The sequence below is a fragment of the Lucilia cuprina genome, chromosome 2 (assembly GCF_022045245.1).
Source record: "Lucilia cuprina isolate Lc7/37 chromosome 2, ASM2204524v1, whole genome shotgun sequence".
NCBI classification, from domain to species: domain Eukaryota; kingdom Metazoa; phylum Arthropoda; class Insecta; order Diptera; family Calliphoridae; genus Lucilia; species Lucilia cuprina.
The window spans coordinates 23071094-23094738 of NC_060950.1; the positions used below are offsets into that span (position 1 = coordinate 23071094).

The window sequence follows — 23645 nt, forward strand, 5'->3', positions numbered from 1 at the left end:
AAATATGTATATAAAAGAGTTTCTTTTTGGGTTCCTGTTTTTGTTGTATATAAATAATGTTGCTTGATGTTCTTAGTCTTTTTTCTTTGTTTATTTATTTATTTATTATTCTTATATTAACTCATTCTACCACAATTTGTTTTCTTTTTTGCTCCTTTTTTTAAATAATTTATGTAATTTTTTGCAAGACTTGAATATTCAAGAAAATGTGAGAATATTAAAAAAAATTAGACGATATTTGAGTACATTAAGCAAACATGTTTTTGCTATAAAAAAGAAAGAAAATTAAGCATGTGTTTACTTAGAAAAGATGTTAAACAATTACAATGTGAGTATGTTAACAAGATACAGAAAACCCCCCACGACACCTAAACTTAACTTTGGGTCGCAGTATCCTGTAGCATAGGGTAGAAGGAAGACCGTACGCCACTTTTTTGAGGCTCTCCCAAATTAAAACCACAATACATATTCTCAATTTCGATCTTGATTCATATATTTAGATATGAGGGCTTTAATTTTATCTATTCATATGTCATCTTAATGTTTAACTCCTCCAAACTGACCAAAATGGGGTAAATACGCCAAGGGGAGAAGCAGATTTGTCATTAGTAAAATAAAACAAAAAATACAAATAGTATTTGGCATATGTGCCCGATTTCGGGAGTTTAATATATTTTTGTTGTGCGTCAAATTATGATTTCGGAAAAACTAATTTTTCTTATTGTTCACATTAACATTTTCACAAAACTAAAAAAAGTTAGCACAAAAATTCACATATTTATAAATATTTCCAGAGGTCATTGGAAACCAGTTAATCATGCCTGCCTACCATCATATGTAGAATTTATCTTTCAAACTTTCAGGGTTTTTTACTCGCTTTTCCATTATTTTCTATTGGATCCAGTGAAGGGTATCTGACAAATTTTAACAAACAATCTTCAAAATTAACAGCTTTAGTATGAACCGAAGCACCGAAATAAACAGGGACAGAGCTTAACCGAATCAGAAAGCGATTGTTAACCAAAATGTATACTTAAGAATAAATAATTTCAGGTGTTACAAACATCAGCACATTCTGCTGATTTTTGATAGATAGTAGTATATTAGACATAAAGATATAAAACAACCAAATTGGAAAATCCGATTGTATGGTGGCTAGGACAAAATATTTTAAAAAAAATTATTGTCGGGAATTATATGATACTAGAGTTTATAAGTGAGTTTTTGACATGCAATGGGTCTTTATATGTAGTCATATGATGCTCGACCATTACAAAAATAAGCAGTATCATTAAGACTACATTTTTATTGAAATACTACATTATTATGAACTTAAAAGCTCTATACTGGGGGATGAGGGGTCAAGGTACAATTGTTATCCGATTTCAACCAGTTTTAGTAGCTTTCGTCCTTGGACCAACAGAGGCGTATGTGCCAAATATTATCAAATTATCTTAAAAATACCTGTACAGTGCGCATAAAATTTACATGGACACACACACACACACCTAGACAGACGGACAAAGTTTAATCGACTCAGGATTCAGGAAGTACTTTAAGGAGTGTGTAAGATCATAGTAGCCCCCTCCCCACATTATAGTGATGTAGGGTATAAAGATAACCCTTCATGTTTGACCCTAACTCCTGTTCTTCATCAATAAATTAAGTCAAAATTTAACATAAGAGTTTCATTTTCTAATATTTATAAACAAAGTCTTCAAAAAAAAAAAACGAAAAAGAACTAGAATTTACACCATGGAAGTACTGAAAAAGTCCTGAAGCAATGATGATTTTATCACAGGGTTGTCGCACGAGGGATGTTTTTTTATTTTATTCCAAATTCTCTACATCTGAAGTCATTCTCAGGAAGTAATCTTTATGTTCTTTTTTGGAAGTTATTATGAAGTAGAAATGTAGTATTTAAGAATACAACTAATTTGACTTAAATAATGTTTTTAGATTACAAGTATTTATCAATCAACTTCAAAATAAAATAGGTTTAATTCAGAAAATTTCAGTAAAAAATTTAAATTTTAAACAAAATAGGATTCTATTCGCTTCTTTAAAAGACAATAAACATCTCTTCCGCAAAAAGTAAATAAATTCACTTAGTGCTACTTTTGAAGTGGTGATAAATATTATCCTTTCTTTTATTTTTGCCGGGTATGGTCATCTATTGCGTATGAAATAAGTTTTCTGTTTAAAAATTAATTTAAAATAAAACAAATTCATTATCTCCTCTAAATATTGCTTAAATAGAAAATGTTTGTCTTTACTTGTACAAAGTATTAAATATATATCTGCTAACAATATTAATTCAAAGAAAAATCCTTTATCTACTTTTATCATCATCTAGGCAAACGAGAACTTTTAATTGCGTTTTTTATTAAAGTTTATACAAACAAATAGGTGGCAAATAATTGACACCTCAATTTAATGCTGTATTTATATTGATTTCTTTTTATTTGAATGTAAATCCTGTAGGTTACATCACAGAAAACATAATTAAAAATCCTTAAAAAAATCTGAGTAAATAAAACAAAATACTTCCACCTATTTGTCTACGCAGACAAATTTCAAAGAAATTTTCTAATAATCTAACATTTACTTATTAGAATACAAAATTTTACATTTAAATAAATTAATTTATTTTTCTTTAATTTTCAGCTGATTGTAGAAATTAATAGTCATGTGGCGTTATTTCGTGATCTTTTAATACACGTTGGCCAATCTAAAGACTGTCCAGAATTACGTGAAAAAATACGCAAATTGCGTCGTACTTGTGTAGAGGCCTTCAAGCGAACTGAACAGATTTTAATGCCACAAGTAAAAAAGTAAGTTTTGCTATTTAACCATTTTCATTGAATTCATATTTTACGTGTTTAACAGGTTTTTAGTTTGTTTCCCTCAATTACGTTTTTTTCTTTTTATTATTAAATGAAAATATAAGTATATAAGTATACTGATTGGAACCTTATAAGAAAACTATTTTATATAAAATTCTAGTTGAGAGAAAACTTTATTTCTTTGCTTTTTATTAAGTTTATTTTGTTCGTCTTTATTTTAGTCTACTTTAAGGTTAACAGGTGTTAAAGTTTTCTACTCAAGTTGTTGAAAATATGATTAGCAGTTCTTATCTGTTCATTTAAGTATTTTCATGGAGAATGAGTTAAAGAATATTATTTTTATGAAATACGTGTTAATTTTGTAAGCCGAGTTAATGTTTTGTAAATGTGTACTTGGATGTGGATGGAAAATGTGAAACAAAAACTTTGTGCGTTAATTAAGTAAACATTTAGATATTATTTATGATTAAATTTAAAAAGAGAATGAATGTTAGGTCGGTAAAACCTAATTATGTAATAGTCGACATGGTTGTAAATTATTTTTTGAGGTAGGCCATTATTGTTTCTTACATTACCATAGTTAGAGGGAGTGTGTTTCTGCTATTCTTTATGACACATTGACGTGTTTAAATATACCAGTCACCTCATATTTATTTGTTATAGTCTACACCACTACAGGCAGGAATGTCGAGAGTTTAACGTGAGCACCTGCCTTGACGGCCTTATCCCACGGTGGTCTTTTTCAACAACTGGGTAGACTTGAAAACGGTCTACCATCGCCCCTTTATTCTTCAATGAAGAACGCCGGTGGCAATTTTTGTACATTGGTTCTGACCGGTCCAGCACAAGTACTTTGCTGGAGTACTCGAGCTATCTAATCTCTTGACCATTGGATGGCCTCTGTTGATTTGGCAACAGCACCTAGAGACGTAACCGATATACCGAAGTACGATCATCAATAAGCCGTAGACTTGTTCTTACTCACATGGACACACTGTGGTAATTCTGATATGAACAGAGTAAACCCTGAACAAGGATGGAAAATTCAATGGTGTCAAATGTATATGATACCTTTCATACCTTACCATCATCATTCAAACCAGCACACATCCCATTTATACGACACATTCATAAGAGAAAAACATACGACACATTCATTAGGTAGACGGGTGGGGTAAGGCCCGTCGAAACCACAGCCACTACGTGGATCCCGAAGGAACCTCAACCAACTGACCAGCCAGGACATAGTTAATTTATAATTTATGGGACAAAATTTTCAATTACAAGTACTTGCATTGAGAATTTTGTAATTTGAAATACTTCAATTGCAATTACAAATAATTGCAGTTGGCATAGCTTCAATTACAATTACATCAAATGTAATTCTAATTAAAATGCATTCATTATTCCCATGCCTGTATCGCTATAGTGGGGAGTGTATTCTACGTTTGTGCCGATATTTGTAACTTCTAAGCTATATCCGTCTTTCCGTTATTGTACCAAGTCCCAATACAACCTTACCCCTCATATAGGGCTTTTGAGCTCACAAATATGTCAAGGGTTCGTATTATTTTTATATAAGTCCTAATGGTACTGCCAATTTTCGTAATGATCGGAATTCATTTGACATCATCCCCCATATGATACTCCTTTAGAAAATAAATTAAAAGTCAAAATTCACGATAAAACTCTGCATGAACTAGTTTAATGTATACGTCAGTCCCAATACATTTAGCAATACATTCAATCTGACAAACATCACTACAAACGCATAATACTTTTCTCAGTACAATAGTGTAAGATATAATGAATAGGATAAACACTTATACGTATGATTAATATTTAATTATTTGTTAATTATATGTTTAGTAGTCAAACTACACATACTAAAGATAGTTTTATATAAATACAGTTCATTAGTTAATTAATTTCTATTTAATAGTTCATTATTATCAAATAATTTACTGAAATTATTTTACTAAATATTTATTTAACTATATACATATGTATGTATATATATTGAACTTTGATTTATTATTTTAAAATATAAAAATACATATAATATATGCAACCAATAAACATATGGGTGTATATAAAAAAACAAATAAAAGTTATGCAAAAAATACAAAAAAAGAGAATTTATTGTAAAAAATAAAAATTTTTATTTTATAATACAAAACAAGACAAATAGAACATGATTTATATTCTGTGCGATTTCAATGTAATAGACAAATAAATTTATCACAACTGTCAAATGTTTACACATTTGAAACAAATAGCAGCAAAATAAAGAGAAATTTTTTAAAAAAATTAGGGTAGCCCCCAAAAAAAAGTTGCAGATAATCGCACGGCAAATTAAAATTTGTTCATTATAAATATTTTTGTTCTGTCGTCAATATTTGGTGAGTTAAATCAAGAAATGGTGATGAAATTGTGTACATGTTTTTACATTAGGGTGGTCCAACTTTTTGATATTTTTAGCAAATAAGTATCATATAAAAGGCCTTTGTGAGACATTTTTTAGATATTTAAAATCTGTTTTTATGTTGTTTACAATATTTTGCAAACTTTTGGTTAATTTTCGGCAAATTTTATTAAGGATTATTATTTACTAATTTTAACGAGTTATATTCATTCTGTGTTAAAATGTAAAAAATCTAAAAATTTTCCGAAAATGTTAATGTTGTTATTATATACCATTAAAAGTTCCTATTAAGGACCTTTCTAATGATAGCAATATTTCATAACGTTCCCTTGGAAGAAACATTAAAAAAGTCATTGAAACGGTATTTTAAAATTGATCAAACTTTTTTTAGTTGGGAACTCCCTAATGTACATATCTATATATATAACAGATGACTCAATAAAGATATTTTATTTGACAATAGCCGTTTTGAAATTTGAATACTTTTTCAATGTTATGTTATTTTGATTGAAATTTTAGTAAGTGATATATCTCTAAATTACAAGGAAATAGTAGTTATTATATAAATGTAACATCATTATATGTAGGTTAGGATGATAGGAGGATGTATACTAAGTTAAATCCGAAGAAATACACCAATATCGGGCCTGTTGTGTGCTTCTTTAAAAATAAAATATTTACTGATTATTATTTTTCATTGTTCAGAAACTCAGTTCCTGGATGTAATTCCTAAGAAATTTCCAATTTGTGTTAGTGATGAATGCTATTTCCAGAATTACATCACTTTCAAGATAATTAAATCTAATTTCGACGAATGCTTAACAGTGGCTAAAATAGTGCTCCAGAGTTTCACTGTCCTCTACACATACTCTACACTCGACTGAATCTGCATGCCCAATTTTGTATAGATGTTCTCGTCGTTCTTTGTCTCCACACAGAATACGTATACAAACCTCAGACTTGCTCATTTTGTGGAAATTTCTGGTCTTGCTCTCACCACTGCCACCACATAGGATCTTTGTGGTTCTGCCCACCGCAGACCACTATTTCACCACCACTATTCCAAGACGCCTAATGGTCTTGGTCTTGTGTTCTTCAAGTTAACTACTTAGAGCTGCCTTACTTTTAAAACTGTTACATTTGCCCTTTCGTTGCCGACCGCTCCAGAGTGTCCTAGTATCCAAATGACCTTACCTCGAGGAGAAAGTTTTCTTAAAATCCAATACGTCCTTAGATTTAATTCTATCACTTTATATCGCCCCACTTGCCTTCTGGCTGTCAGCAAATATATAAGACCTTATGTGCGCCATATATGTATATTCTAATTCAATTTACACATTTCGCTATTGCTTGGACTTCTGCCTAGAAGGTTGTGTTATGATTAGGTAAACGGTGGTATATTTTATTTTTGTTTCTGGGTCTTTATTAGGCTCACTTTGTCAGCCAATTTATAGCCATTCGTGTAGCAATGGATTCCTGCTGGTATTTGCTTTAATGTCCCCCTTGACCAAGACATTCTATCTGGGATCAGCATTTAAAATTTGTTAACATAATATTTGTCTGGTCGATCGCACTCAGGCACTTTCGATGATTGTGAATAACTTTCCAATGTGTACAGTACTCCCTGTTACTCTTTATATTACACTTTTTTGATATTACACTTTTTGTCCAAATCAGTTCACCAGATTGTTGATGTTTAAGCAAGAACTGATCTAATCACACTTTTATAAAGCCAATTTGTCATATTATGACTAAGACTACATTTCCTGTCTATATAGAGTCTTTCTATATGTAGCTCAGCACCAATGTTCCTTGTTGAACGTATCCTATATGTGGTGTCATCATTTTGATTTCCGTTTAAGGATAACACCTTAGTACTTTAATTTTTCTGTCACCGTTATCTTTTTGCAGAGGATGTAAGGTTTAGTTACATAGAAATTTTTGTCTTTCCTGTGAAAAGACAGATTCTCGTCTTCGCATATTGAAAAAATCGATTAGGAAGATATTCGCACCAAAGCTAGTACTATTGGGTAGTAAATTTTTATACTCTAAAAATTTGGTTTAAATTTTAACTACAACTAAATATTTCATCATTTTTAAATCACATAATAAATACATTATTCAAAATGAAATCCCTGCTAAAAAAGGAAATAAATAAATATCAATTCCAATACATAAATCAATTACAATCTGAAAGGAAACACATTAAAAAACAATCTATACCACAAGTTGTATATATTACGCGATGTAATCATTTTATGTTTCACTTAAAACATTTTAGTTTCATATTAAAAATAATCTTTATAACAAACATTTGTTCTACTTAACCATCATCCTCGATTTTCCCTCTTAGCTAAATGTTATATTTTTATGATTCATCACTATTACTATCGGACTGTACGAGTATTGAGTTAAATTGTTTATTATTATATTTATGCATAGTTGAATCTGAAAACAATACACAAGTTTTTGAATAAATAGATGTTAAGTGTTGTCTATGGCTTAGTCGATTGTAATGGGTACTATAAGAGACGAAACTAGTTTCAAATATATTTTTGTACAATATCTTCCAACTAAGTACCTTTGCATAAAGTAGTGTGACAAAAAGTAATTGTTTTTATTACCACCCGCTCCACTTAATCTTGAAAAAGAAAAATAAGGACTTCTTGAAAAATAACATTATCAAAAAAACAACAACATAAAAGAAGAGTTTTTTTATAGCTCTCAACGTATTATTAAATTTTATTAGTATTTTCTTAGTTCTATCTCCTTCTTGTTTTGTTTTCTAGTTATTATTTTATTTTTATATTAAAGAAACAAGGCAAATACAACAAAACTAACTTCTTTTGGTGTTTTCCTTTTATTTCTACTCTTTTCATCTATTTACGTTGTTGTTATCAACATTATTCCAACTGTCTTATATCTTTTTCATCCTGCTATGGCGTGAATTTGTATGTGCTGTTGCTGCTGCTACCACTTCTTACTTTTGCTGTCTCTAACGCTGTGTGAAACAAACTGTGTTGTTGCTGCTGCTAATTTTGTTATTACTGCTGTTACTGACTGTGGGTGGTACTTGTCCATACTTTTCTGCTGTATATCTTCTTGATTGTAGTGCTACTGCCGATGGCGTTCTTACAGACAATCCCCATCTTGTATTGTTGTTTTACATGGCACAATTGTTTTTACGCGAATTAGTGAAAAGCTATCGTCTTATACAAGTGGTGCCAATGGACATGTCAGGATATTATGGTAAGTTTCATCAGTTTTATTTCCTTTTCTTTTTGCCATCTTCTTATTCTTTTAATAGAAAAATAATTTATTTTTCTGCGTCTTGAACTTATATTTAATATGATATTTAAACAGCATTTTAAAAGGATTAACTCAATAAAGTAACCTTTGAGATCTTTTGAAGTGTCTAGAATCTTAAATTATTTAATTTAATTTTAATATTATTTGGAAAATAATTTAGTTCAGGTGGCTGTTATATGGCAGTTTTAAAAGTGTTATGAGTTCTTAAAACTACAGCACCTTTTTGTGAATATTATGACATGCCATCTAAGCTCAAATCAATCAGCAGCAATGTTATATTAATAACACGACACAAATACTTCCCATGATATTCGGTCACCAACGTATAGAGTTTTAATTGATGTAAAGTTGGGACACGAAGCATATTCCTTTACAGGCTTTATCTGACAAGTAAGCTTAATATGAGGTTGCTAAGTCCATTTCAAGACAGCAGATGGATTACACTATGTTGATGATGATTACTAATTCCATTTCAAGGACCACTATGGTAGGTGTAGGTTATAAATATATTATATTATGCGTTTGTGCTGATGTTTGTAACACCCAAAAATATCGGCTCAGAATCACTATGTCTGTCTCTCCACCCGTCTATCTACACTCTACACGTTGCAATTTCAAGATAATTTTATGAAATTTGGTACATACATAGAAATAACAGTCACGTTTTTTGTAATGATCGGGCCTCATTTGATCCTAGTCCCCATACAAACTCCCCTTAAGAACATGATTTAAAGGTCAAAAACACTAATAACACGATTAAGTTCAACATTCAAGTAGACGTAAATTCCTCTACCAACATTTATAAGGATAGGTTAATATTTACCTATACCTTACCTTTACTTCTTGTAGAAAATTATTTTTGTTGGCAACAACAAGTAAATGTACCCCGGAATAAAGTTAAAAAACAAATCAAGTTCTTTTAAAATAATCCACATCTTTAACATACTAATTGGTGTAGTGCATTATATGGTCAGCAATGCCCGACTATACATTCCTACTTGTTTCAAATATACTGTATGTAAGAGGCAAATAAAATGATAAATACCCCTTGAATCGTTCTTAAACGTTTAGAAAACAAATATCCACCATTGGCATATAAACATAAAAAAATTCAGCATAAATAAATGTTATAAGACTTGGTGTATACTTGCCTCTAAACATGTTTAAATAAAATTGTTTTCACTTTTAAGCTAAGTATATATGATTGTCAGATCTTACAATATTGGCAGAACAATGTCTTGCAACATTGTCAAAAATTCACTGACAGTAGTTTAGTTTACAAGATTATTGGACATTTTCTGACAACGTTGAATGAACTGACAATATTGTATACAAAGCTTTTCATGGTCTAAAAAAAGAATCAGGGTTCTCAAATTGTGAAATACAATTTTGACATCCATAAGAATGTCCATATTCTCAATATAGTGGGTGTGGCACCTTCCCTATAAAGAAAATATTAAATCAGTATATCTGACCAAATATAACAGATAAAGTCTTCAAATTTTGTCGGAATCACTTTAGTGTCAACATTATTATTTAGTGCAAAAAAGTAGCTGACTAGCAGTATATGAATTAAATACAAAAATTCGCTTATCGGGGAAACTATTTTGCAAAAAAAAAAAATGTGGACTTTCATATACATATGGGTATCCCTTATTCGTTTATCTGGGAAACCATTAGAGATATAATGTTAAAAATTTGCACAGAGAACTTCAACGTCTATCTTGACATTTCATTATGCAGCTTGAAATCTCCGATATAAATTAAATTAAAAAATTCGTATATGCGGGAAACTATTAGTGGTAGAAAATATTACATGAATTTTACATGAAAAACTTTAACATTCACGTTAACATTTAGAGAAAAATGGACTGACTTTAATTTCGTATATCTGGGAAACTATTATATTATTAAAAATTTTCGTGGATTAAATTAAATCTTAATTAATATTTGAAAAAAATGGTAGCAAAGCACACTAGGTATAGCTAGTTTTGTATAAAAATTGCAAGACAATACGACACTTAAGTGTACGAGAAGTGTGTATAAATGTAAAAAGTTTTCTTGAAAAGAGAAAAACAAAACCATATAGATAATTACTACTATGTACATATTAGATTTGCCCTCGAAAAGAATGTATACTTTGATATGAATCTTACCGGACGAATGTTATAAAATTGAATAAACTACAATATATAAATAATAAATAATTCTAAAAAGTTCTAAAAAATTAAATAAAAAAAAATAATTCTACATGCATAGTTTTATTTGACGTCAAAATAAAACCCATCCTTACTATTAGAAGTTGATCTGAGCAAAAAAAATAAATTATTTTCGACTCACTCTTATATATATTGTTTAAAGATCGCAACGCATTTATTTGCATATACACGTACGTTACAGTAACCCCATTTGTACGGACGAAAAATAAGACGTCAATATTCCTATCTTAAATGTTTCTATGATGTCGTTTTTCAAAATTTTTGATCTGATGTCAATATTTGGTATAAAAAGATCCTTTTAAGATTTTAATGATTTTTTCACATTTCATCTAAAGGCAAGATATAAAATATTGGTATAATAAGAAATGTTCTTAAGATATCTTTTCAATGGCATATCAGAAATGTCTGTGAATAAGCAAAGTAATCTAAATTTCTTACTTGTTAGGAAAATTTTTAGATTTTTTACATTGTGTTTAAATGACATTATTATAATTTGCTAAAATTAAAAATTTAGATTTTCGTTGAAATATTCTTCGAAAAAATTTTAAAAATCTAAAAATATACCGAAAATTTACATAAAAATCTTAAAAAAGAAGAAACAGCTTGGATCCTTCAGTTGCATGCTTTCCAAATATTATAGAATGTACTAAATTTTTAAATTCGATGGAACATCTGTAGCGTCCATTTTGGGACCATCCTAATTTACATGCATATGTATGTATATGTGTATATAGTTGAAATTGTGGGTTGAAACAATTACTGCTTGTGGCAACAATTTAAAAACTTACAATCATCATCAACACTGCAAGCAATGAAAATAATGAATTCTATGTACATAAGTACATATGAACATATATACAAATGAATTTAGTATGTATGTCTGAAAATTTTTGTAAATGTTCATATTGATGTTGCTTCCGAATAGATTAAGTGACTAGAAAAGTTTTATTCAACAGAAAAAAGTGAATATTGTGATAATATTTAAATAAACATTTTTATTTTTTATTTGTTTAAATTTTAAATTTGTAAATATCTCCCAGCAAAAACTGCCTACTACTTACCATATGCATTATTTTAAAGTACTCAGGTGATGAATTTCTTTTTATCTGATATAAAAGTACTTTATTATCAGCTTTGTCATTCAGTATTTTGTTTTTTGATTGAGAGTTAAGAATTATGTTTTTCCAAAAAGCAAAGTTAAATTTGTATTTGAATACCATTTTTTGATGCACAATAAAATAGTTAAGCAGTGGTCCTGTATGCAGAAATTTAACTAACAAATCGGAGTCATTGGTTCATTCATATAAAAACGAAACAACTTACTTATAGAGAGAAGAGATTTTATAAGCATTTTAACCTTTGTATTCGAAAACTAGTTCAACTCACCCTTTAGGTACGAACATATTGTTACCTCTTTAGGATATTTTATTTTGCTGTTATAAATGACATTTATAGATTTGTTTGAGGAAACTATAAATGTTTTTAAAATGTATTTAAAGTAAACATCTCTATGTTTTTTTTTGTTTTTTTTTTGCATTATATTATAGTTTGTTTTTAAAAATGACAATTTGCAAATGCATAACAAATCTTCATTTATAATGGAAAAAAATTATCTTGTTTCTCAAAATGGAAAAAGTATTATTTTATTTATTTATTATAAATTTTAAAAGAGACTAGTTTAAATTATACAAGAAATATAACAACAAAAGTTTTAATGAACACAAAAACTATCCTAGGTCTTCATCTACAATTTATATTCTTATAGAATTACTTGTTTAATATTTTTCTATAGTATTCATAGAAAACAAGTGCCAACTAAATATTTTACCTTCTAAACACCACATACTTATATAAAATGTTTCATTAAATCAAAATACATATATTTAAAAGATGATTTATCAATCTGCTTAAGGTTAAAATCTGTCAATAACTACATGTTCTGCATATTATATTTTCTATAAAAAAATTTCAATTTTTAAATGTCATTAGTTAAAGGTCGCTTTACTTTAAAATGCTTTAAAATTATTAAGTAAAAAACTCCTTTCAATCAACATTGTGCATACAGCTACAAGTTATTTTTTTGAATTTGATGTCACGACATGCTAAAAAGGATAATATCCCGCGATAATCTTCGGAAACACTTTTTCCATGTTTTATCAAAAATGATCAATATAAGTCAAAATTAAGTTTAAAAATATTTGTGTAAAAATTTCGAAAATTTACATTAAAAAGTAATATATTAAAACGCTAATAAAACCTCTTTTAACGAGTACTTTATTAGAGTTTTTAATCATTATTTTAACAATGTGATTGCATTGGAGTCAAGTTCTTCAATCTTCGCTTATAAATGGGAAGTTAAAGAATTACTTGCAATTTCGCTTACAAAGATGTTGTTGAGTAAGTTGTTTTGTTTTTAATAATAAAAACTTCTGCAAGAATATCTCATTTTCGTCCAATTAGTGTCGTTAATATTTTTTCTAAAATTCTTGAGATTTTGATCAATAAACAATTAACAGGGTACGTAGAGGAAAATGGATTTATATCGGAAGGACAGTTTGGTTTTAGAAAGGGTTATAACGCTACTAATCTTTTATTGAATATTACTGAGGAGGTGCGTAGTGCTGTGGACCGAAAGGAACTAGCCTCCATTATTAGCCTAGACTTCAGTAGAGCGTTTGAGTCTATTTCTCACGAGGTTCTACTCAATAAATTATTTTCCATTTATCGATTTTCCACCTCTGCATGTCGGTTGATTGACACGTTTGTTAGGGGCAGGTCTCAATATGTCCAAATCAAGGAATCATTTTCATCGACCAAAAATTTATTTCGAGGTGTCCCTCAGGGATCAATATTGGGCCCTCTATTATTTTTATTGTACATAAACGATATTTTGAATAATTTGTTACCTTTAAAAGGATTTTTATATGCGGATGACCTACAATTAGTGGCTGTTTCTAATTCAATTTATCAACTAAACCAGAACATTAATGCTTGCATGCAGACTATTGATTCTTGGTGCGTTGATAATTTTATAATTTTAAACGTCTCCAAATCGAAAGCAATGTTTTTTGGAGTTAAAGATGCGATTACGCCTATAATTTCAGTTAATGGAGCTTTAATAAACATAGTTTCATGTATTAAAGTTTTAGGAATATATGTGGATGATGCTCTTCTGTTTTCCCAACATATTAATTTTGTAATCTCAAGGACTCTTTTTGTATTGAGAAGAATTTATAATACGTGTTATAACTTACCGGAGAGAATTAGAAAACAAATCGGTCATTTACTTCTTATGCCATTTTTGTTGTACGGACTAGAGGTATTTTCCGGAACAAGTGCATCGAATTTGTTAAGACTTAGAAAAATGTGCTTTAATAGAATCATTCGGTATATCTACCATCTGCGTCCTAGAGATCATGTTACGGAATATGTTTTTGATTTTTTAGGGTGCACTTTTGAGGATTTCATTAATGTTAGATTGCTTACTATTTTTTATAAATCATATAAAATCAATACACCTTTATATTTGATCTCTAGATTCAATTTTTCAAATTCTTCGCGCACTTGTTCTCTAATTTGCCCCAGGTTTAACACAATTATTATGCAAAAATCCTACGTTATACGTGTAATACGTTTATGGAACAACTTAATACCATATACTGATCGAAACTTTACTAAATCCACTGGAGTTTTTGTAAAAATGATTATTGATCTCATGAACTAATACAAAATTTTTCGTTGTTGATATTCAAGATATTTATATAAACCTTTTGTTTTTTTGTAGCTCCATGTTTGTGCTTAGATATAAATAATTTGTATTAATTTTATACTTTTATTATTAAGATTCATTAATAAACTTTTGTGTTAAATTATGTTTTAAATATGTAATCACCTTTTGGCCTACATTGGCTTTTTGATTACAAATAATAAATGAAATGAAATGAAATGAATATGAATCAGAGACTTCGGTTTATTTTATTCAGTTCTAATAGTGTTTTTCACATACAATTTATACAGAACTCGGCTGAAAATAAAGTACTTCTATATAGGATTGGCATAACAAACATACTTTTCCCTCGGCGTTGATTTCCCTCAGACGAATCAGAAAATGAAAAGAACTCAAGTTACACCTTTACCCTGCTAGTTTCTTTAGAGCAGTCGGCGGAAAATTATCCTTGATAGCAAATTTTCGCAATATTTTTTAATCTTTGTTAACGAGAATATGATGTGTAGAAAGTTGTGTAGTTTTTATACTCACCATCAAAAAAGATGGGGGTATATTGTTTTTGTCATTCCGTTTTTAACACGGAATATTCATCTAAGATCCATAAAAGTACATATAATATGGGTCCTTATTAGATTCTAAGACGATCTAGTGATGTCCGTCCGTCTGTCTGTCCGTCTGTCTGTCCGTCTGTCTGTCTGTTGAAAACACGATAGAGTCCAAATGGAAATAGCTAGCGTTCTTGCAGAGATACTTGTTGTTGATGCAGTTTGTTTGGTATTGAAAATGGGCAATATCCTTTAACGCTAATTACTTTATAAAAATACAAGTTCAACATAAACACATGTTGTGGAAACTGAAATCTTTCTGCCGACATTGATGAAGATGGATCGATAAATAACCACTTCAGTAAAATTACTTTAACTCTCATTAGTTGCTTAAAATTACGACGAGGCGATGAAATTCGAATAAACGACTTTTTTACAAACATAATTTATGTACAAAAGTTTATAAAAATCGGCCTATAATTGATTCTTATTTAAGATTCACTGTAGAAAATCACTTGTATGGCTCAAAAGTTCCTCCAAATAATGGTAGTTTTATAGAAACTAAAATTTTTTAAATGAATTGGAATTTCTTTTGAAAATTACTTTAAACCTTATGACTGAATTACGAATACGAGTACAGCGACATAAGATGCAAACAATTATAGTATAAACCGACGAGGACGACTCTTACAAAGCAACAGTTTATAGTTATAAATATTGGATCAAACAAAATTAATATTTTTAATTCGGAATGCTTAAGCTCTTATTGAAGGCCCTTTTCCAAATATTTTTCTGATGATCATATTAATATTGACATATGATTCAATATAGATCGATAATATCAAAGTTTATTAATAAGAATGATTTGATGGTGGGTATATAAGATTCGGCATGGCCGAATATAACACTCTTACTCGTTGTTATTATAACATTATTTTATGTCGTATTTCGTTATACTGTTATCACTAGGTTAGTTTTAAGCGTTAAAGTGATTTCTGGACCAATCCTCATTAAGTTTTGTTGTATGATTTTTGTTCGTATAAAACTGGTTTATGTCGAATGCCATATTGAGTCAGTTAGAGTCATATTAATTAAGCCAGTTTAAGTGATTTTCTGAATGGGACCTTGTATAAGAATCTCAATTGTATGTCGAGGATTCACTTCAGTATAGGTGTGGTTATTTCGGACGGACAGCTGGACAGACATGACTAGGACCCAAAATATATATATACTTTTATGGGTTTGTGTCCAATATGTCTCTGTCTGATAAGCGAAATGACAACATCAATATATCTCCCATCAGTTTTGATGATGGATATAAAAATTAGATAATATTTAATATGTCTTAGTGAGATTCTAAAATCCGTTTTAGTCTCAATTAGCTTAGTACAATAATACCACCGCAAGTCGTAAAGCAAATCTTTTTAACAAGTAAATTTTGTTTTAATATTTTTTTTTCCAGAAAATCGAGCTGGTCCCTCTAATTTGGGCAATGTTATAAGTCAAATATTACTATGTAAACAAATAACACCAGATTTTAATCAAGAGGAATTATGTAGCATTACAAAAGACTCCCAGGACATAGCGATGTTGCTGTCGGAAATGCAAGAGTTCATGCCACAGCATGAGACATACCTGGGTAAGTTTATTGTAAATTCATTACAAATTTTTAATGGCAAATTTATTGGTTTAGAATTTAAATTTATATTTTACTGACTTTTTTTCTATTGTCTATACAAACAATAGAGAAATAAATTATTCGAAGACAGTAGCAAAAATAGCAACATCATGATAATGTTAAACATTATCTGAAAGTAATTTGAATAAATAGGATTTATTGTCGTTTGTAATTTGCTATTACAATTTATATTTAAAAGAGATGTTAGAGGTTAGAATTTTATTTTTCAGTATCAGTTTTGTTTATATAACAATTGAATTTAAAACAAATTGAACACTTGTTGGTTATTTAAGTATTTGGGTGAATTTTTAGGAAAAAAAGTTGTTAGCAAAAATTTAAAATTAAATTAACTTTTTACCTTTAAAATAATAATATTTCACACTGCGTCATCTCAGATTTTATCTTCATCATATAGTCATATTTAAATTTTTTCTAAGAATTTTAATATAAATTTTTTTTCATTTCTACAGAACGTCACACTGCTCTGGACAACAATGGACCATGGGCAAATAAAGGTCGTAATAGTTATATTTGTAAAAATATGAGTTTACTTTGTTGCGTCTCTCGACCAAATTATCTCTGAAAGTAAATAATATTGTTTTATATTTTATAATGTTATATTATTATTAATAATGTCTATAAAAGTTAACTCTTTTTTAAATTTATTTTTCTAAATAATAACCAAAAAACATTAAATAATTCAATGCAATTAATTTTATTATATTTAAATACTTTTGTTTAAATTTTTTCTAAGAAAACGTATAAAAATCAAAATAATTTTATTTTAAGAAAATAATTTCTAACTTAAACATAGAAACCAAAAAAATGCACCAATTAGTAAAATAAATTAAAAAAAGTATTTATAATAAAAGAAAAGTACTAAAATGAAAATAAGAAATTAATGTTAACATTACACATCAATTACTAAGTATAAATTAGAATTTAATTAATAAGTTTAGAATTTATTTAAAAAATAAACTTAAATTTATTATATATACATTTAGAAATAAGCTAAAAAATTAAAAGAAAAAGATCAAAGCCACTTGCTACATATTTACATTTTTAAGAAAATTTTCAAATACCTGAATATTTATTTAATTGGTTAAGTGTTATTTACTGTAAAAGAGTTATAACTGAAAAAAATAGTTACAAATGCATATAAAATGTTATTAAATATAAAAAGCAATTTCCCATATCTTTTCATATCACAAATATGTGTTCTACGAGTTTCATTCAATGTTTAAACTTATATATTTAAACATTGAATTAAAGAAAATTAATTTTCTAATTTTTACCAATGTAAACTGTTATTTCTAATAATTTTTTATGTCGCATATTTCATAGGATCTGTTTTTATACCCTACACCAATATAGTGGGGAGGGTATTATACGTTTGTGCTGATATTTGTAACATACAAAAATATTGGTCCAATACCCACCTTAAAGTATACCGATCGATTCTGAATCATTTTTTGAGTCGATTAGGACATGTCCGTCCGTCCGTCTGTCCAGCTGGCTGGCTGTCAATGTAAACCTTGTGCGCAAGGTATAATAACGAATATTTTTATAAACAAGAGTTATCAAAACATAATCCACTATAAAAGTTTTTTGAGAATGAGTCTGTAAATGACTGTATCCTCCATATAAAGTTAGCTTGTGGATATGACATTTTTCTTATTAAATGTCATAGTTTCTGATAAAAAAATAACTGTTTCCGATCAGTACACGCAGAGAAAAAACATGGTTCGGCATGGTTAGGACAACTCTTCTATGTTTTTTGTAACAATATTTTGTTGACATAACCAAACAATTGTTATTTTTATTGAACTTCATCAATATTTTAGTTACTGAAAACATTTATATGGTTATGCCAATTATAAATTTGAGAATGATTCTCTAAAAAATAATTATTTTTACAACAACAAAATAATGATAATTATTTAAACATATTATGTTATTTAGATAAATTTAAACTATCAAATAACCATTAAATGGTAGGATTTTACACGTTTATCCATATAATGTTTAAGATATAAGTAAAATACGTTTACTATTAAAAATATTTTGGTATCCCCAATTTTCTATCAGTTGTATGGTTTATTCGTACTAGATAGGATTAAATAAATTGTTAAACGATCGCAGTGTTAAAATAATTGTGAAAAATAAATAATATCTAAAAACATAATAGGAAACAAAAGAAATGAATAAATAAAATAGTGTACATAAAAAATTAATAATAAAAAAATTTAATTGTGTTTATATTGGCATGAAAGTGTGGATATATATTTTTATGGGAATATCAGTGCTTGAAAGTTATGTGCTTGTATAAAAGAAAATTAACAAATAATTACATTTTACGCCAAGCACATTAAATTAACCATATTATGTTTAATATGTAACCATAACATGGTTACTTGAAGACATGTGTCTACTTGTAACCATAATATGGTTACTTGAAACAATAATATGATTACTTGAAGCCATTATATGATTACATGAAACCATAATGTGGTTGCTTGAAACTACAATATGATGCTAGAACATCACATTTTGATTAATAAAACTATATTATGATGAAATATTTGGACTATGTTTAATCATAATATTATAGATTATTATACTAATAATGATCATAATATGATATTTCTTTATAGTAAAAATGATCATAATATGTTTTAACTTTAACCATAATACGTTGCTCTTAGATTATGTTTACCACAACTATATTTTTTCTCTGTGTGTACAGCTCGTATTATAACTCTCATATATACAAATAAAACATTTAGGAATGCATTAAATAAATGAGTTAACTTTAACCTCTTACTTGTTATTAGTAATATCAAGAAGGATATCCTTTTAAAGCAGTCTGCATAGGCCTCTACCAAACATGTATATATATATATATAAGTACCTAAGTTTCAATTATTATATATAGATACATCCTTAAACACACTTTTATTTTTATTTAGATTAAATACGTTATAAAATATTTAGTATGCTTACAACCAATAATTTGCCAACTCTATTACTTTTGAAAGCAAATTTCATATGTTTACAATTCAAAAAAACAAATAACGGCAAAATAAATAAATTAAATGTAAATTCAATAATGAAATTTAAATATTTATTTAAATTAAAAATTATGTATATACATTAGACCGACTCCAAAAAAGTGCTTAAGTCATCGCAAAGCAAGCTAAATTTTAAACACGTTTTTGTTTTCCATACAGAGTGAGTCGGTCTAATACACATAAGTATATTAAATAAATTAAAACTTTACAAGTCAAGTATGAAAATAAGAAAAAAAAAACATTTAATTAAAATTGATTGGATTAAAAGTTACAATAAAATTATAAATAAATGAGATTTTTTATTATTAAATTTATTAACGTCATCTGATTACATTTGTAAAACGCTTCAACGCGCAATCAAAATCGATAATAAAAATGTATCAATTGTTAAAAACTGTTTTTATATGGAAAAAGTGTGTAGTAAACCATTGTTAATTTTAATAATAGTTTTTGCATAAGGCAGTGTGAGTTCAAACCCGATATTGGGAGGTTTCGGTTATATGGGAATAAAAGCATGTTATAAATTGTCTTAAAAATTATTCAACATGTTGAACATATATAGTATGGGTGTAGAAACCATATTTTCATATGTTATAAACTTTAGTTGCCTTTGCTTTTAAATTTATTAATCGCTGTTAAACCACATTTATGACATCAAATTTAATTCAACCACATTTTTCGTATAATTTTTAAATTTATACAATAAAACTTTTAATTTGGTGGTCTACCTTTTAATATGAAGCCCAATTTTGTATCAATTTACTTGTTATTGTTTAACTTCTTTTTTCCCGTCATTTCCCCCTAAAGTTATAATTGAAATAAGTGATTGACAAATGAAATCAGTGACATAAAAGTTTAAAATTATTTTAAATTGCTTTTTATTTACATTAAATTGTATTGTTTGTGACAAAAAAAAAAATAAAATGAAAAACAAATATAAATATCACTTATAAATCAATTTTCGTTATTTAATTCACATTGACAACATGTTGACATGCAACGTATAGAAATGTTGACAACAAAGGATTTTAAATGAAAAACATACAACCATGTGTACTAAACGAAATTACTCACACGTACTCACCCGAAATTGATTTATAAAGTAAAAAAAAGATCTATACAAAAGTTTAACATGTATTTTGTTTATTATCAGAGTTTTAAAGGAATTTGTTTTATATGTAGTTTATGTCCCCACTTTAATACAAATTAAAATTAAATCGAATAACAAAACCAGTATTGATATTAAATTGAAATGAATCTAATATCTATCTAACTCTAGAATTAGACTTATGATACATCCGAAAATAATTTAAACATAGTGCAAACAAACACTCCAGATATTGCCCAAATATGTCCATAAATGAATTAAATTTAATGAATTATCCAAGAAAAAATGTTTTTTTTTTACAACGAAATCATTCTTTTAAATCTAAACATACAACAACCACAATGCCCGCTGTTTTAAACAAAAAAGTAAATTGTATTTTATTTTTATTCAAAAAACAAACAATGAGGGTGGATTTCATTATTTCGTTCTTTTTGTTTTTTGTTTTAAACATTTTTAATGCATTTTCTTTTTTTTTTTACTTTTTGTTCAAATGTAAAAATTGAAAGAATGTATCCAAAAAGATATGTAATATACAGCAATACTGCCCTTTAAATAATTAAAGATTTTTTCGTTAAAAATATTTCGTGAGTGTAAATATTTTATAATTCGTTTTTATACAAAATACCTTATTTCCTTAAAATAGAGTAAAAAATTTATTTAACCAATTTTATAATTTACGAAAATATGTTAGAAAACCTGAACCATTTGAATCAAATACGTATTAACGCATGTTCACACGACACATTCGATTCAGAAATACTATTATTTATGAATTATGCCTCGTTAAATCACACAGATTCACTTGTAATTGTGGGTTAATAAAGAAAAAATAATTTGAAATTTTGTATAAAGTTGGTGTTTTTAAGACAAATTTTGAAAATACTGCAAATAATTTGTTAACATATTGTATTAAGTATTAGAATTTTGAATCGCTGGTATGGATCTGAGGACTTTTTTTTAGTTTTATTTTTATCATATTTTTTAAAATAAATGGTCTACATGACATTCTTAAATTTGTTCTAAAAATGTCTAACAACCGTGTTTTTTACAAATTTTTAAAAAAGGAAAAGTTTTTCTGAAAAAAATTCTTGTGTGTTACAAAATTATATTTTTACGAAAAAAATCTCTACTTTCGTTAAATAGAACATGCCTTAACGAAATTATTTTTGCGAAATAAAACAAAGGATTTTATACATTCGTTAAATTCAAAAAGAGATTGATTAAAAATAATTTCTTAAAATACAAAACATTTTTGCATAACGAAAAAAGTAGTTACTAAGTTTTTTTTTTCGAAAAGTTAAGCATGGATTATTTTCAGTGTAGAAACTTTTATTCAAAAGGAGTTAAAAGAAAATATATTTCAATTATTGAAAAGTAACTAGTTATATAAGTGCAAGTCTTACGGTCTCATTTTATAAAACGAAAAACAAATGTTCAAAAAAAAATTTGTATGGAAAAAATTCCGATTTTTAAAAATGTTCCTGTATTTTTCATACAAATGTTTTACTTTAACATTTCGTTTTATAAAATAAGGGGGTTATTGTATTTTTAATGGCTTAATAAATAAATATAATAAATAAGTCTTTTGTTTAATTTAATAAAATTTTAGATGCTTAAGAATAAACTGAAGCGGCCTCAAATTAAAACCACAATACATATTCTTAATTTTTTTCTTGGTTCGGATACTTAGATATGTTGGCTTTAGTTTTATTCCTTTCAATTTTTTTAAGTCATTCTTATGTACATATTTTTTCACTTTTCCGCACTGACAAAAAAGGCGATACCGCCCCATCCATGGGGTAAATTCGCCAAGGGGATGTGGCAGATTTGTCATAAGTAAAATAAAAGAAAAAATTACGAAAATAAAAACTTATTTCGTTGTTTTATACTTTAATTCATTAAACAAAGTATAATAAACCAGATATTTATTGTTTATTTCACAAAACTTAACAAAAAAATTTAAACAAATTATTACTGATTTTTTCTATATTTTAACCAAATTTTGATCTACATCACAAGCATTACATATATTTGACGCATGTGTCCCACGGGCAGTTCTGGGGTTAAGTTTCAATTTTTGGGCTTAAAATTATATTATAGAAAATATTATAATGTCTTATTGTTCACTATTATTGAGGAAACTAAAAAAGTTAGCACAAAAAGTTCACACAGTGAAATATTTTCACAGCCCTTTGAAAAACAATTAATCATGTCTGCCTCCTATCATATGTAAAGTTAATGTTTCAAATTTTCAGGGATGATAGATAATCGATAAACGAAAACAAAATTTGATAATGCAATAAAATCGATTACTCTATTTTCACGTTATTCGCATTGACCTATAGTGCCCCAATGGCGAATGATCCCCCTTCTACCCTACACAATTAAATTTCCTAAATTTTGGATCTAGACTATTTTTGTGCTTCATAAGGTTTTTTGACCTATTGTGCAATATATCCAATAGATTCTGTATTAGTTCCAAAATAAAATCATTTAAATCACTATCCGTTCAACTCGAAGACAGATGAATAATGTACATTCGAATGGTTTTTTTTTTAAATAGGAGTATTTTTTGGCGTTAAAGCTAGCACCTCCTACCATCCAATTAACGAAGATAATGGGAAATTGCTATTATAACCTAATATGATTTAATAATTACTTAAATATTTATTAACATGTATATAAAAAGACCTGAAAGAAAATCACCACAAAACGAC

General features: G+C 27.8%; 1 protein-coding gene across 1 annotated transcript in view; it reads left to right on the top strand.

Moving 5' to 3' along the window:
- LOC111690811 overlaps positions 1-17410 on the top strand; it is a 74147-nt gene extending 56737 nt beyond the window's left edge. The window contains exons 3-6 of the mRNA XM_023453379.2: positions 2668-2834; positions 8384-8520; positions 16534-16710; positions 17220-17410. Coding sequence (XP_023309147.1) covers positions 2668-2834; positions 8384-8520; positions 16534-16710; positions 17220-17332 — 594 coding nt within the window. The 3' untranslated portion in view covers positions 17333-17410. The remainder of the gene's footprint in view (positions 1-2667; positions 2835-8383; positions 8521-16533; positions 16711-17219) is intronic.
- The last annotated feature ends 6235 nt before the right edge of the window (positions 17411-23645 follow it).